Source organism: Melozone crissalis, unplaced genomic scaffold (assembly GCF_028551555.1).
Source record: "Melozone crissalis strain CALT ecotype California unplaced genomic scaffold, PUWL_Pcris_2 ptg000056l_1, whole genome shotgun sequence".
NCBI classification, from domain to species: Eukaryota; Metazoa; Chordata; class Aves; order Passeriformes; family Passerellidae; genus Melozone; species Melozone crissalis.
In genome coordinates this window covers 9,598,136-9,613,490 of record NW_026535834.1, presented here as the reverse complement: position 1 = coordinate 9,613,490, position 15,355 = coordinate 9,598,136, and the positions used below count along the sequence as shown (strand labels likewise).

At 54.7% G+C, this 15,355-nt stretch overlaps 1 protein-coding gene across 1 annotated transcript; it reads left to right on the top strand.

Moving 5' to 3' along the window:
- Positions 1-9,080: 9,080 nt before the first annotated feature.
- ARF6 (ADP ribosylation factor 6) lies at positions 9,081-11,987 on the top strand. Its single transcript, XM_054286914.1, has one exon. It carries the CDS (start codon positions 9,174-9,176, stop codon positions 9,699-9,701), a length of 528 nt encoding a protein of 175 aa, XP_054142889.1. The 5' UTR covers positions 9,081-9,173; the 3' UTR covers positions 9,702-11,987.
- Positions 11,988-15,355: the final 3,368 nt, after the last annotated feature.

Sequence of the window (15,355 nt, the reverse complement as noted above, 5' to 3'; positions counted from 1 at the left end):
ATCCCCAGCACACGCCTCAGTTTTCCCTGCTGAGGAATCAGCCAGGCCAAGGACAGAGCTTCCCCTCCCCATCCTTAGCACAAACTTCATTTCTCACACGGTTTGGGCGCTGTTCCCAGAGACTCACGGTGGGATTTAGGATCACCATATCCTCAGGAGCACCAAATCCACACTGAACTTCCACCAGCACAACAACTGCAGCCCAAAATCCCAAACTCAGCACTTGTATCCCACAAACCACCAGATCCATCCGTTCTGCAGATTGCTGCCACCCGTGCTGTGCGAGCTCTGCCTGGCCACACAGTGGCAGTGGGGAACCGAGGGAACGTCTTTGAGCTCCCTCTGCTTTATGCTCCAAACCGCCTGGAATGGTTTTTGGGGAGGTTTGAGCTGCTGAGGAAGCCTAAACCCCCACTGGCAGCCAGAGCAGGCACACCCTGGTGCTGTTCTCATTCTGAGCCGAGTGAGGGACAGCCTGGAGCTGTCTCCGGGACAGCTCCGGACAGAGCAACCGGGGATGTCCTGCTTTGAAAAACAACTCCTGGAGCAAAGCTCCCCGATTTGCCAGCGTTGTCCTGAGAGTGTAGAGCTCAGAGGAGGACACCGATGGGCAGTGACAGAGCATACCGCTGGAGCAGAGTGATGAGAGGCTCCTGCGAGCTTCCCCAGCCTGTGAGGCACGGGTGGGACTGACTCGCAGCCAGAAACACGACGGGAATTCCTGCTGGCCGGCACAGGAACCCGGCATTCCCCAGTTTTCCATCACATCTGCTGGGATCCCAACACATCCCACCAAAACCCGAGCACGCCTGGGTGGGCGAGGCTGGCGCGGCATCTTCAGCAGGAGGAGGAGGAGCATCCCTGGGAGCGCTTTTGCCTTTCCCCGCTGTTGTGGCTGCTCCGCGGCACGGAGAGCTGACAAAGGGGCTGGGGCCGAGGGGAGATGCCAAAATGGGCTGGGGACGAGGGGATAAGGTGCCAAAATGGGCTGGGGCCAGGGGATGAGGTGCCAAAAGAGGCTGGGTCCCGTCCTGTCACCCGGGCTGCGCTGCAGGCTCTGCTCACAGGCGCGGTCCCGCTACTGACCGCCACGGGAGCTTTGACCTGCTCCGTCTCCGACCTGGGCCGGTTCACCCCTCCTTAGGCGACCTGGTGGCCCCCGGCTCCCCCAGGGCCACCATATCGATGCCGGCCTTAGCTTGGACGCCCGCTCGGCACAGCGCTCGGCAGCCCAGAACCCCCGGGCTCAGCGGTCCGCCAGCCTCAGCCTCCCCGCGGCTTGGATTACAGGCACAAGCCACCGTGCCCGGCTGCTCCCGGCGCTGCCCGCGCTCCCCGTCAGCCCTGCAGCGGCTCCTCAGGGCTGCAGCAGGCACGGGGAGCAGAATTTAGCTCTTCAAGTGAGCAGCCAGCACAATGCTTGGGTTTAGACAGGGCAGGTTGTGCTGGTGTAGGCTGAAAATTGAAGTTGGTGGTCCTGCTTTGGGATGAGCCCAATGAGAGCTCAGAAGGATTTGCAGAATCTCTGAGGGGCAGCCTACTCCCTGCAGGTGTAATGAGCTGAATGATTCTCAGCAAAGGCTAAAAAAATAACAAAAACCTAAGGCAAGGAATAAAATTCAGGAGCTCCCTGCGTTTATCCATTCCCTGCCACGACAGGAAACTCATTCCCTGCTGCTTAGGAACTCATTCACTGAGGGTTTTTATCTTAACTCTGTGTTTTGCCTCTGTCAAAGTGTCCTGCCCCAGATATCCCATGGGAATTACTGGCTGCTCCCTCTCGTCCATGGATTCCTCATGGAGTTGTGTTTCTCCAGCGCAGAGGTCAAGGCAAGGGTGTCCTGCCCAGGCAGGGCCACACCTCCTGCCCTGCCAGATCCTCTCCGAGGTGTCTGAGCACTTCCCCCAGCCCCTCCCGAGCTACTGGAGCAAAGTCCAGGGCTAAAGTCCACAGGGCAATCCCATCTCCGAGAAGGAAAATCAGATTTTCCCCACTGCTGCACAAGCCCGAAGCATTAAGGGTGTCAGGGCTGCAGGGAGAGATCCCAGACCTTGTTCTGGGTTTTTATCTCCTTAGGGAAGAGCTGTTGGTGACAGCTGGAGTTTTGGCTGAAGGCATTAGGATAATGATTTAGGGGTCAAGGCATGAGGAGAGGGGGGCCTGGCATGCACAAACAGGGGAGAAAGGCAAAGTATCCCCACAGAAATAACACTGGACACATCCAGGCACCCCTTCTCCTGCCACTGACACAGGGACTTCTCCTCATGTGAAAAAAACATAGCAGGAGGGATTTGGGAGAGCAGGGACATGGTTTCCAGCTCCTGGCCCTGCACAGGACACCCCAAAATCCCACCATGGGCCTCAAATTATTCCTCTTGTTAAGGCTTCAGGATTTGTCAGGCTGGTGCTGCCACGGTGGTGATCCAGGGTTTTGGCATGTGAAGGTTTGGTCAGGCATTATCCACCCCCCTCTTCATTTCCTCCCTCTGCTCCTGAGAACACCCTGGGGAAGGAGGAGCCAGCTTTGCAATAGCACCTGTAGCACATTTGGATGTACTTAAGATATATTACAAACCCTAAATATTCTGGAATCACAGGATCTCTGAATGATTTGTATGGAAAGAGAGCTGAAATCCCATCCCATTCCATCCCATTTCCATGGGCAGGGACACCTCCCACTGTCCCAGGCTCCAATGTCCACCCTGGCCTTGGGCACTGCCAGGGATCCTGGGGCAGCACACTGTGCTTTTTTTGAGTGCTTTTAATGAGATATTTTACCTTGAAAATCAATCAGCAGTGTAAGACTGAGCTGTATGGAGTAGACAGTGCCCAGAGGTGCATTTCTTTCCCTGAGAGTGGTTACAGGGAGTAGATTTATATATTAAAAACCTGATTGCAATATCTCACCACCCTCTGAATAAAGAATTCCCAATTCCCAATCTCCCATCCATCCCTGCCCTCTGGCACTGGGAGCCATTCCCTGGCTCCTGTCCCTCCATCCCTTGTCCCCAGCCCCTCTGCAGCTCTCCTGGAGCCCCTTCAGGCCCTGCCAGGAGCTCTGAGGATTTCTTCCCCACTTCCACAGGGGACTGGAGTCCAGGACAGAGATTTTTCCTGATGATACCTGTGGGATTTTATTGGTTCCTCAGGATCCTCAAGGCATCATTTCAGCGCACAGGGGCTCACAGAGACCTGCTGCAGTCAGGGTATTTTTTGCTCAATCAAATTTCATCTGCGGTGACAAATTCCCACCTCATAGCAGCTTCCGTTGCTCTCTTATAAATAAAGGCACATGGAAAGCAATCCCTCTGTCTTTCCAAACAAATCCCCATTTTCCCCAACACCCCTCCCCACCTCCACTCCTTAACTCAAGGATGGGAAGGTCCAGGGGTGTCTCTGACACCACTGCCTGTAGCTCACACACCTTTGGAGGTTTCAGTTCAGCTCCCTGCCAACCCCAGCTGCTGCTGCACCCGAATCACAGGAAGCAGGGCTGAGCCACCCACGGGAACCATCGCCACCCCTCCCTGCCCACAGGGCGACAGGAGCAGGGCCAAGTGCTCTGGGAAAGGCTCCTCTCCCCGACTCACCCCAGCACAGGACACTCGGCCCATTGTGTCACATATCTCCATGACAAATCTGCCCCTGGAATGCCATTGTTGTATCGAGGATGTCATTTGTTTTCACAACAGGAGAATTTATCTTACACAGATACTAAAGCCAGAGCTGTTATTATATTCCCTTTTCCTTCCTTGGAAAGCCACAAAGGTCTTTGAAGGATCAGTGAACAAAGGCTTTTCCCATCTCTGTCAAGAGGGAAGCAGGGAAAGATGGGCTGCACCCCATCAAAACAGGTCTGACCTGACTGGAATTTCATTTATATTCAAAGAGATAAAAACTCTCTGATTGATGAGCATCAATTTCCTCAAGGTTTGGTTAATCTGGTGTTTCACATTGCTGTGACAGCACCTGGACCTCTGCTGGAGGGCAGAACATGGAACCACAGCCTACAAATCCATGGAAAACATTAATAAATGCAAACCTTGGTACCTGCACTGCCCAGGAATTCTGTCCATGGGTTCCTTCTGGATAAGGAAAGATAAGGAAAGATAAGGAGCAGCCAGGCCCAGCTGAGCCACCACAAGGTCCCACAGGTATCTGCTGCCCTTCTCCCAGGCTGTGACCCTTAATCACTTTATAACCATGATTGCTTTTTACCCTCTGGGCTGTAAATCCTCAGCAGGTACAGGGACACCCCATCCACTGCCACAGCATCAGCCAGTGCTGGCTTTTAAAACACTCACCTCACTTTTAAAATGTTCACCTCACTTTTGAAACATTTAACTCACTTTTAAAACACTCATCTCACTTTTAAAACACCCAACTTACTTTTGAAACACTCACCTCACTTTTAAAACACTTTTCAAATGCTCACCTCACTTTTAAGACATTCAGCTTACTTTTAAAACATTTAACCCACTTTTAAAACATTCAACTTGCTTTTGAAACATTTAACTCACTTTTAAAATATTTAACTCACTTTTAAAATATTCAACTCCTGCAGGCTACCCAGTGACTCACTGGGGGTTGCCAAGGACCTGAGAAGGGTTTTAATTCTTCAGCAGGGGTGTGAAACTGAACCTCTCCGAAGAGCTCACGTTTTCCAGGTAATTTAGAACATATTTGGGTATTTTGAGTGTGGTTTTTGGTGTATTTTACCTTGAAAATCAGACAGCAGTGTCAGGCTGAGCTATGAGGAGCAGACAGTGCCCAGAGGTGCATTCCTTTCCCTGAGGGTGTTACAGCCCATCTGTAAATAAATTCAGATTTATATCCATCCTGAGGGGAAGAACCTGCTTTGCTCAGACCATCACACTTTATCTGTGCTGACAAATTTCCACCTCATGTTAAAAATAAGGGCCTGTTTTCCAAACAAATCCCCATTTTAAAGGCTGTGCTCTCCCAGAGGCACAGCAGAGAGGGATCCCTCAGACAGCAAAGCCTTTTTTTGCTTTTCTGAAGTTATTTCCATTTGCTTCCTGTTTACCCTCCTTCCTGTGCACTCACAGAAACCACCAGGACTCCACTGAAACGTTCCAAAAGTCGGTGGTGCTCTGTCCCCAGCTTCTCCCATTCCCTGTGGGACTGGGAAACGTGAGCTGAGGGCTGACTGCACCGAGTTCATCAGTGACTGATTCCAGATCTTAACTCCCCAAAGTGCTGAGTGCTCAAATGTCTCCTTGCTATCTGTGCTCCTCAAGAGCAGGGATATTTCCTTTAAAAGCACACCCAGGCCAGGGCAAATCTTCCCCCGGTGAGCTTGGGAAGTTTTCCTGAAGGGCAGGGAGGATCCTTGGGAAAGAATCCCAGCACAGGTGGGAAAGCATTGGAGCGAATCCCATTTCTCTGCTGAGGAAGAGCTTGTTCCTGTGCAGTGAGCAGGCACTGGAACAGATTGCCCAGAGAGGAGTTTCCAGTGCTGGAGACATTCCAGAACCAGCTGGGCACGATCCTGGAGCAGGGAGGTGGCACCAGGTGACCCCACTGTGGTCCCTTCCAACCCGAGCTGCCCAGGGCACGGAACCACATCCCCCCATCAGTGTGGGAAGCAGGGCAGCTCATCATTCCCCTCTGGCAGGTCTGGAGCCGTGGATGAACATGGGAAGGTCAGGTTTGGGTGCTCCCAGTGTCACCCAGAGGCAGAAGCTGCAACCACAGCCCAGAGCAGCTCAACTCAGCCATGGGCTCTGCCAGGGATCCTGGGAAAGGACTGAGATGCCTTGAGCAGGCTGCCCCAGAGCAGAGGCTGGATGGAGCTCCAGAATAAAGCAGGGATTTGTTCAAAGCATCTCCTCCATGGATCCACCTTGGGCAGCACCAGAGCCCAGCCAAGATGAACCAAAATGGCCCCAAAATGCACGGCCGGGCACGGGGTCTGTCCCTGGGATCAGTTCTGCTCCATTTGCACCTTGCAGTTCATTGTCCCATTCCAGCTTTAGCCCCTGCAGTCCCACCCTGCTTGTTTTTCTCTCTCCAGCCCACGGTGTTTGTGCTCTGGGGCTGAGATTTGGATCATTTGTCCTTGGTGCCCAGCTGGAGCAGGAATTGTTTTGTCTCCCTGCTCTGGGCACAGAGCTCAGAACTGCACCTCATCAGAACCATCCCCTGATATGGAGCCCAGACCCTCACACTAAAGCAGCACAGAATGTGAAAAATACAAAACCTAAAACCTGAGGCATTGTTAGCAGCCAGAGGGATAACAGGGATTGGGGCAGGGGCACTGGGAGGGCCCAATCTCCACAGGGCTCCAGGGCAGGAGCAGCTCAGACAAACTCTGGCAGGTGCTGCACAGGTCCCATCACTTCTCCAGGAGGGAAAGGACAGAAGGAGCTCAGAAAAGCTGTTTGCCAGGTGAAATGGGCAAAGCCAAAGCAGGCCAAGCCCTGTTTGCACCCAGTCCCCAGGGATGCTGGACAATGCAGTCTCCAACAAAGCAAACAAAGCCAAGATTCAAGAGGAGAGACCTGAGGAACAGCAGGGCTGGGTGCAAAGTGGGAGCAGATGATGGAAAGGGAACTTGCCCACCCTGCAGGTGCTCCTTCCATGGGGTTTCGTGGTACCCCGAGGGGGTGACACAGCCCCCAGACCCCACCCCGTGCTCCAGCACCTGTGCTTTATTCTCACCTAATCCCTGAGATCCACACCACTCACCTGCTGGTCCTGGAGAGAGCCCCAAAGGAGCCTCTCAGCTCTTACAGAGAAAGCACGGTCACACCCTCCCCTCAACGCTCTGCACTGTCAGAACAAAAGCACCCAAAGTCATTTCCTGGCAGCACAAAAAGCTGCTCCCAGGCTGAGGGAAGAACTCAGATTCCAGCTCACGGCTAAGGAAGGACCTCAGAGCTCCTGCCCTCACCTTTCTCTGCTGTTGTAACCCTTGTGGGCTTGTGCTGCCTGACTGAATGAACCCAGCAGCACAGAAATGCTCACGCTGAGCAGAGCTGAGTGGAAACCCACCAGCATCCACAGCCTGGTGGTAATTTTAGCCCTGCAAGTATTCAGGTCTCTGTTTAGATAAATATCCCGTGCTAGTGAGAGAGGAGACTGAGCCAGCTGCATCCAGTGGGATCAGGGCTGGCTGGAAATCCCAACCCAGGGTGATAATTAGCAGCATTATCTGCTGGTTTAATCAGCAGAGGTGAACTCTGGCAGTGCCGGGCCAGGCAGGGACACTGCTGAGCCCTGGGGTCAGCAGGCCGTGCCCTGGCACAGCCTCTCACAGGAGGGGTCAGGGATGAAATGTTTGCCTTGGCATCTCCCTCCTGGCTGGCTGCAGGAAAGGGCAAAGCCTTCCTCAAAAACTCCTCCTGACACCACAGAACCATGGAAAATCCTGAGCTGGAAGGGACCCCAAGGATCATGGATCCAACCTCTGGCCCTGCAGGGGAAGAACCTTTCCCTATCTCCAAGCTAAACCTCCCTGCACAGCTCCAGCCCTTCCTGTCTCTGCTCACCAGAGAGAAGATCCCTTATTAATTGATCCCTTAATAATTATGCAATTTAGGAAACCTCCTGTTCTCCTAAAGACACCAAAGCATTCCCTTGGCAGCTCCAAGAGGGATTGCTTTCCATGTGCCAGGACATCAGCCACAGGAATCAATTCAGTCTGGTGTTTTTGAAGGGAATGGGGAGAGTGAAGTCAATCCTACACAGCCTCAAGGGGATGAATGCACACCGTGCTCCCCACGGAGACCCCAAAGTGACCAAGGGCATCCCCGTGGGAGGTGGCCCTGGGTGTCCCTGCCCATGGCAGGGGGAAGGGGATGGGCTGTAAGGTCCCGTCCAACCCGCACCAGTCTGGGATTCTCTGGTTTTGTGGGGTTTGTGCTCCAGGTGCCGCTTCCCCCATTCACTGCCCGAACTCAGGCGCAGCCACCGACACAGGCCGGCACCCACAGGACCCGGGTGGGCACCCGAGCCCGGCCCGGAGGAGCGGCTGGCGCCGTTCCCGTGGCCCTGGCACCGTTCCCGTGGCCCTGGCAGCACCCCCGTGTCCCGGTCCCCGGCACGGCCCCGGGGCGGGGTGCGGGCAGGGCCGGGCGGCGGGACCGGCCCGGCGTGTGCGTGCAGAGCCGCGATCCGGGCCGGGCGTGCCGGGGCACAGCTCCGGGCACAGGGCAGGGCCGGGCCCGGCCGCCGCGGGCTGTCCCGGGCGCTGATCCGCGGAGTTTCACCCGCCGGGATGGCGGGGAGGGGCCCGGGACAAGGAGGAGTCACGGCCCCGCTGAGGCAGCGCTGAATCACGGCCGGCGGGGCTGGAAGGGCCCTCACGACCCGGCCCACGGCAGGGACACCTCCCTCTGTCCCGGCCGCTCCCAGCGCGGCCTCGGACCCTGCCGGGGACCCGGGGGCAGCCACAGCCTCGCCGGGCGCCCGTGCCGGGGTCTCCCCGTCCCCGCCGCGCACACCGCCCGTCCTGGGGCACGTTTATCTCTCGGTCCCGGGGCCGCTCCCACCCGGTCTCCCACCGGTGCTGCCCCTTTAAGACGCGCCCCGCGCGCGCCCCGCGCTGACGCGCGATCGCGTGGCGCCTCTCCCCACCGCGGCCCCGCCCCCTCCGCGCGCCGCGCGCGCGCCGCCCCGCCCCGTCCAATCAGCGTCGAGGCCCCGCCCCCTCTCGGAGCCCCCGGGGGCGGGGCGGCGGCGGCGGCGCAGGCGCGCGGGGCGGGCGGGAAGGCGCGGGCGGAAGGGGGGCGGGGCCGCGGCGGGGCGTGGCGGGGCGCGCGCGGGCGCATGCGCGGGGCGGCGGCGGGGCGGAAGCGGGCGCGGGCGCGCGCGGCCCCTTTCCGGCGGCGCGGGCGGAGGGAGCGGCGCGCGGGGCCCTCAGGTACGGCCGGGACGCTCCCGGGCCATCGCGGCCGCCGCCGGCGCTGCACGGCGCTCCCCGGCCCTCGGCACCCTCCGGACCTTCCCGCCGCCGCCGCGCCGGCACCCATGAGCTGAGGCGCCGCGGCGGGAGCCCAGGCAGGAGCGGGCGGAGCCGCCGCCGCGGGCCCGGCGGAGCAGCGGAGCCGCCTCCCCGCCGCCCCATGCGCGGCCCGCGCTGAGCCCCGCCCGCCCTTCCCCGCCGGGCCGGCGCTCGCCCTCTCGCCCTCCCTTGGATGCCGCCGAGATGGGCAAGGTGCTGTCCAAGATCTTCGGGAACAAGGAGATGCGGATCCTGATGCTGGGGCTGGACGCGGCCGGCAAGACCACGATCCTGTACAAGCTGAAGCTGGGCCAGTCGGTGACCACCATCCCCACCGTGGGCTTCAACGTGGAGACCGTCACCTACAAGAACGTCAAGTTCAACGTGTGGGACGTGGGCGGCCAGGACAAGATCCGGCCCCTGTGGCGGCACTACTACACGGGCACGCAGGGGCTCATCTTCGTGGTGGACTGCGCCGACCGCGACCGCATCGACGAGGCGCGGCAGGAGCTGCACCGCATCATCAACGACCGGGAGATGCGGGACGCCATCATCCTCATCTTCGCCAACAAGCAGGACCTGCCCGACGCCATGAAACCCCACGAGATCCAGGAGAAACTGGGCCTGACCCGGATCAGGGATAGGAATTGGTATGTGCAGCCCTCCTGTGCCACGACGGGGGATGGACTCTACGAAGGGCTGACGTGGTTAACGTCCAATTATAAATCCTAATGGGAGAGGAACTATTTAGTCTACAAAGAATTAAAGAAACAAAACAAAAAAATTAAACAAACAAACAAAAAAAAAAAGAAACAAAAAAAAATTAAAATAACCCACGTGGCTTTCCAGAAGAATGATTCTCTACCGAAAAGTAAAAACAAAACCGCATCCATAGGATTATGATCACCTTTCTCCAGTTGCCACCCTTTCCTCCTGCACCCTTGGCTGGATTCCTGTTCTAACTCCTCCTGCTTGGCGTTAGGATGCTCTAACCTCCGAATGTGACACGAACACAGGCACTAGATGCTATGGCAGACTTCCAGCAAACAGGGGAAGGACACATTATAGACTTGCTAAGTAACTTTTTTTTGGTTTTTTTTTTTCCTTTTTCCTCTCGTTAGCCCTTTGCTGGTTTGATTATTTTGGGGGATGTTGGGGGAGGGGGTCCATTTTCAGTGTATGCTTTCTGGGTCTATTTTTTGATTATATATATTTTTTTTCTCTCTCTTCTCTCACTTTGCTGTAGATTGCTACTTTTTTGCATTCTTGCAGGATATGTTGCTAGGTCGACTTCATCTAGTAAACTGAAAATTGTTGCTTAAAATCAAACTGCAGTCTGTCTTTTTATATTAAGGACTTTTTTTTTTTTTTTTAAAAGGAAAAAAAAGTTCTGTTAATCTGTAACTAAACAGTGACTCAGTCTGGCTCCACGGCTCAGGCTAACGAGGGGAACTCTTGCCTGCAGTGGCACAGAGTGGGAATTCCACTGTAACGCGTTCAAAGTGCGTGTCGGGCGCTGGGAAATGTAAGAACTGCTTTGGAATGGCAGCTGGGAAGTTGTGACCCATACATCATGCATGAGGAGGGATGCAAAACCGGCTCCCCACACCACACAGCAAACCAGGCAGGAGCGGTGCTGCGGTTCCAGGGCAGGCACCGGGCAGGTTTTTTGTCTTTAATGAGGTTTAGTTGCAGTTTTTTACTCCTTGGTGTCGCTCCTCGGGCCGGGGCTCTTTCCAGCAGATGCAGCAATAAAATGTTGCAATGAGTTTGACTTTAAATCAGATGTTTTGGCAAAAGTCCAGCTCTGACTTGCCTCTCGCTTCCATCTCAAGGCAGCTGGAGACACCTAAACCTTGAAAGGATTCCCGTTTCTTTTCAGCAACCAGAAGGAAATTGTTGTTGTTGTTATTATTATTATTATTGTTCTTTTTCCGTGCTGGAGCCTTGCGGAGGGGCGCGTTCCGAGCCGGGCTCTGCTCGAGCCCGGGGTTTCTGACATCGGGAAGGGCCATTTTGAGGAAATCGCGGCCGGCTTTGGTTTTCCAGGGCCGGCCCGAGCTGCTGCCGTGCCCGGGGCTGCTGGAGCACCCGGAGCTGTGCTGGGTGTCCCAGCCCCGCCGAGGAACCGCTCCTGAGAGCGGGGAGGGCAGAGAGAAGGAGAATCGACGCTGAATGTAAACTTCCATAATTAGTTCTAAAAGGGCAGAGCAGCTCGTTAGCCGTGTCACAGCCTGTAGCTGGGGCTGGCCAATCAAAAACCCCACCCAGAGCGAGTATTTGCATAAAAACTCAATCAAGTATTAATTAACGCTGGGTGCACAAACTGTTAAAGCAGCTGGTTCTTATTCAGCCTTAAGGATTAACTTCAGATTTCCTCAAGGGGTTAAAACTCCTTTGGGGAATTCTAGGAATGTATGCTACAAAACCAGAAGAAAATGGCTTTTATTTTCCATCTTTTCCTTAATTGTGTTCTCTTTTCAAGAATCTAAGTTTTACATGGAATTGGGGGCATTACACTACATTGCTGCAGTGGTGACTCTGCATGCTGAGTACCTTGTACATGGAGCTCTTACCAAAGATGTATGGGAAGATAAAAATCCTGAATTCACTTCTGAAATCCAATGCTTTGGAGCACTTCAAAGTCCTTTTAGAGTGTGGTTCCAAAAAAAAAGACTTTTCTGGATGTGGGTCGCAAATGGGACTGGATGGGTTCTTGGTGCTAGAAGATAGAGCATTGATGGACTTTGTGAATTGTAGAGAGTCTGCAGAAGCTTAATGTAGAAAAACTCTTCCATCTCAGCCCTAAAGAAGAGGAAGTGAGATTAGTTTATTTTAATCCAAGGCTTTTTGCCATTGGAATATCATTGCTCTATTTTCTAGCTTTTCTTTTTCTTTTCCTGTTGCTGTAACTTAATGAACAGTGTGGTGGTATAAAAACTTCAAATTACAACAATATGGTTACTGTTTTCTTCTGGAGCATCAATAAAATAGCCAAGCACAAAGTAAATGCCTAAACTGGAAAACTTGAAGCTCTATTAATGGTTCTTGAACTTTCTTAAACCTACTCTCAGTCAGCATGAAAACTTCAGTACCTTCATTTTTTGTCTGAGTTGGTTTCCTGTGTTTCCAAGCGCTGGGGCAGCCTTTGCATTAAGTTGATTTTGCAATTTTGTATCCCCTTAGAAGTAACTTTGTAATTCTGTTTTTTGTAGGTGAAAGGAAATTGCTTTTGCTTCTGGATTTTTAAAATTTTATTTTGGGGGGTTGGGGGGGGGAGTGGGGAGGAAGAGATGGGGGAGAAAAAGTTACTGGAAGGTGTGGCAGAGCCGTCAGAAATCAACGGCCGTGGCCACCCAGCACAACCCCACAGGTTTCACTTCCAACACGTCCTTTCCAGGCTGTAGCTGGACCTCAGCACGAGGGAGTGGCTGTCAGTAGGATGAAAAGTGGGAATTCTGTACCAAACAAACCAGTCTGGAATTCCAAGCGCATCGATTTGTGTTCGTGTGAATTTATGGAGTAAGTTTTGAATCGTGTCCGACCAAGTGACCGAGTTTGTGGCCTGTGATCTCCCTGACTGAAGTTGCCAGGAATTTTGTGTTCTCAATATGGCTGTAGTGTTGGTAAAGAACTAATAAGCAGAAAATAAAGCAATTATACAGCGGAGCTCTCCTGGTATGTTACTTGTATTGAATTATGAGAGAAGCAGAAAGGGGCAATCTGGTGCTGGAGTCTGGCATAAAGAGGGCTCTGTTCTGGATCTCCCAGATTGGAAGCCTGGCTGGAATTCCTTTGAGAATTAGATGAGAAAGTGGAAAAGGAAGATGCTGCTTTAATATTCCCACTTGAGCAAACTTTACTGTCAGGGCTCTGCAGCCTCGGTGCCAGCCCCACCTCGCTCGCAGGTGAGGGCAGGGAGGAGCTGTCCCGGCCGTGTTCCAGCGGGAAATTCCCTGGAAAGGCAGCACCAGGCCGGTGTGGAACACAGGGACGGACAAGGGGGCTGATGAGTGACCAGGAAATTCCCTGGAAAGGCAGCACCAGGCCGGTGTGGAACACAGGGACGGACAAGGGGGCTGATGAGTGACTGGGGGTGCTTGTGCAGTGACAGATGTGACGCTGGACTCGCTGGTGCCTGGGTAGGACTCGAGTGAGCTGATAAAAGGACTTGGGCAGGTGCTGGGGCTAGGGGGCAGCGGGACACGGGTCCTGTGACAGCTGCCATCCCCTGGGACAGGCTGGGGTCACAGCCGGAGCTCTGCTCCCGCAGCCGTGGCGCTGCCTCCTTGCTGCAGAGCTCCGGGAACGCTCAGCAGCCCCCGGACCTGCTCTGGTGAGAGCACCCCCGCCTGTGGAACGGCCGAGCCCTGAGCTCCCTTCCCACCCAAAGCATTCCGTGATTCCGTGGTTATCCAGCCAGGGGGGCGCAGGAGCCTTCCCCTTGCAGGGTGCTCAGGCTCGGCCTGGCTGGCAGAGCAGGGTGTGGCTGTGGAAATGAAGTTTCTCTGAGTTAATTAAACTCCTCGGAGCAGGGGAACCGGTGTCGCTCTGGCTGCTGCCGTGAGTCACATTTCAAAATGCCGGCGCTTATCGCGCCCCATCAGCGCCGTGAGCCCGGGGCACGCCGTGACTCAGCCCCAGCAGGGCCCTGGCCCCATGGACAGCCTTGGAAAAGCTCTGCCCACCATTCCTAACTGGAAATGGTCCCTGTTAATGCAAGTCCTCCCAAAGGAATGTGTCTCGCTTTAAAAATGTTGTCGGAGCAGCTGGCGGGAGGGCTGGGAGAGCCTGGGGAGCTGAGGTGATGTCCCTTCCCACTGCTGTCCCTTCCCACTGGGCCCTGGGAATGGGACAGAAGGGACTGCCGGGAACAGAGGGCTTGCTGTGGATGTGGAAGCAGCCTCAGTGTGAGCTCTGTGACTCAGACTTCCCTCTAGCACAGGGCTGTGCTTTTATCTTGAATTTGCCTCTAATATCTGTCCAACCTGACAGCTCGCTGTGGGCAGCCCAAAATCCCCTCAGCTTTGGTGCTTTCTGGATGTTCAAATAAAAAAACCTTTCCCCTGGTCTCGTGGGGAAGCGTCAGCTCCCAGGGGCTGTTGGTGAGCGAGCGTCAGCCCTGCTGAGCGCTCGGTTCCTCTTTGAGGTCCTGTGTGTGCTCGTGTTTCGGAATTACGGCTGAGCAAAGGCTCTGAGGGCTTCAGGCCCAGCTGAGCCCCACACTCCATCTCCCTTTCGCTGTGGGAGCCCCCCAGGAGCACAAATGTGCGGCTGTGAGAGCTCGGCAGGCGCAGGGTGAGTCAGAGCCCAGCAGCTCTGAGCAGGCTGGTTTGTCAGGCGGGAAATGGGGTGTCCAGGAAGTGGCTCTGCTCTTGCCCAAGAACAGGTATCTCTGGCCTCCTTAAGAAAGGAGGGGGAAAAAAGGCAAGATGTGACTCACTGCTGAGTCTCACAGTGGTTTAACAGGCTCTGGGCCCTGCTCTGCCTCAGGTTTTCCCTTCCAGAGGCTGCACTTCGCTCCTCTGTTCCTGGTTTTTTTAGTTGCATCTTCCAAGACAGCTTTAGTTAGGAAAAATGCTTCAGCAGGGTTTAATGGGTGTCCTGTGAGATGGAAATTGGTGATGCTTGGAAATTGGTAACACTCAGAACACTTTGTTTTCCTTGGGAGTTTTCAGGTGAGAGCAAACCCCAGGGGTGGCACCCAGAGCTCCTGGATCTGTACAGGATCCCGGTGCTCAGCTGCCTTTCAGTGGTGAAAACTCCCTTGGTGGTTAAACAGAGAAGAGGAGGGAGCCAAGGTGTAGAAAGGAGCCTGAATTCCTGGCTGTGAGGGTGGGCAGGCCCTGGCACAGGGTGCCCAGAGCAGCTGTGGCTGCCCCTGGATCCCTGGAGGTGTCCAAGGCCAGGCTGGACAGGGCTTGGAGTAACCTGGGACAGTGGGAGGTGTCCCTGCCCATGACTGGGGTGGCACTGGATGAGTTTTAAGGTCCCTGCTTGAACCATTCTGTGATTTTACAGTGTTGTGAACTAAAATTATCCCCATGTTGTGCCTAGAATGGATTCCTTGTCTGACTTTCCATGCATGGCCCAGGCACTGACTTCATCTGAAGTTTGGAGTGATGGAGCAGGAGGAGAGGTTTTCTCTCTCATCAATGCCAGGCATGAAAACCTGAGGAAAGCTGCAGCAAACGCTGCAAGAATCAATGATTCTGCAAGAATCCAGTGATTCATGAGCTGTCCTGTGAGAATGCACTTTTATTTCACATTTTGGGGGGAAAAGGGGGAAACCTCAAGCAGCCTCTGTAGTTACAGGAGAGCAGGACACGGGGTGGGCTGGCTGGGAGACCTCAGAAGGAAGGGAAGCAATTTCCCAGGGTTATCCT

Coding starts and splice junctions, on each gene's coding strand:
- ARF6 (XM_054286914.1), top strand. CDS start 9,174: ATGGGCAAGGTGCTGTCCAAGATCTTCGGGAACAAGGAGATGCGGATC.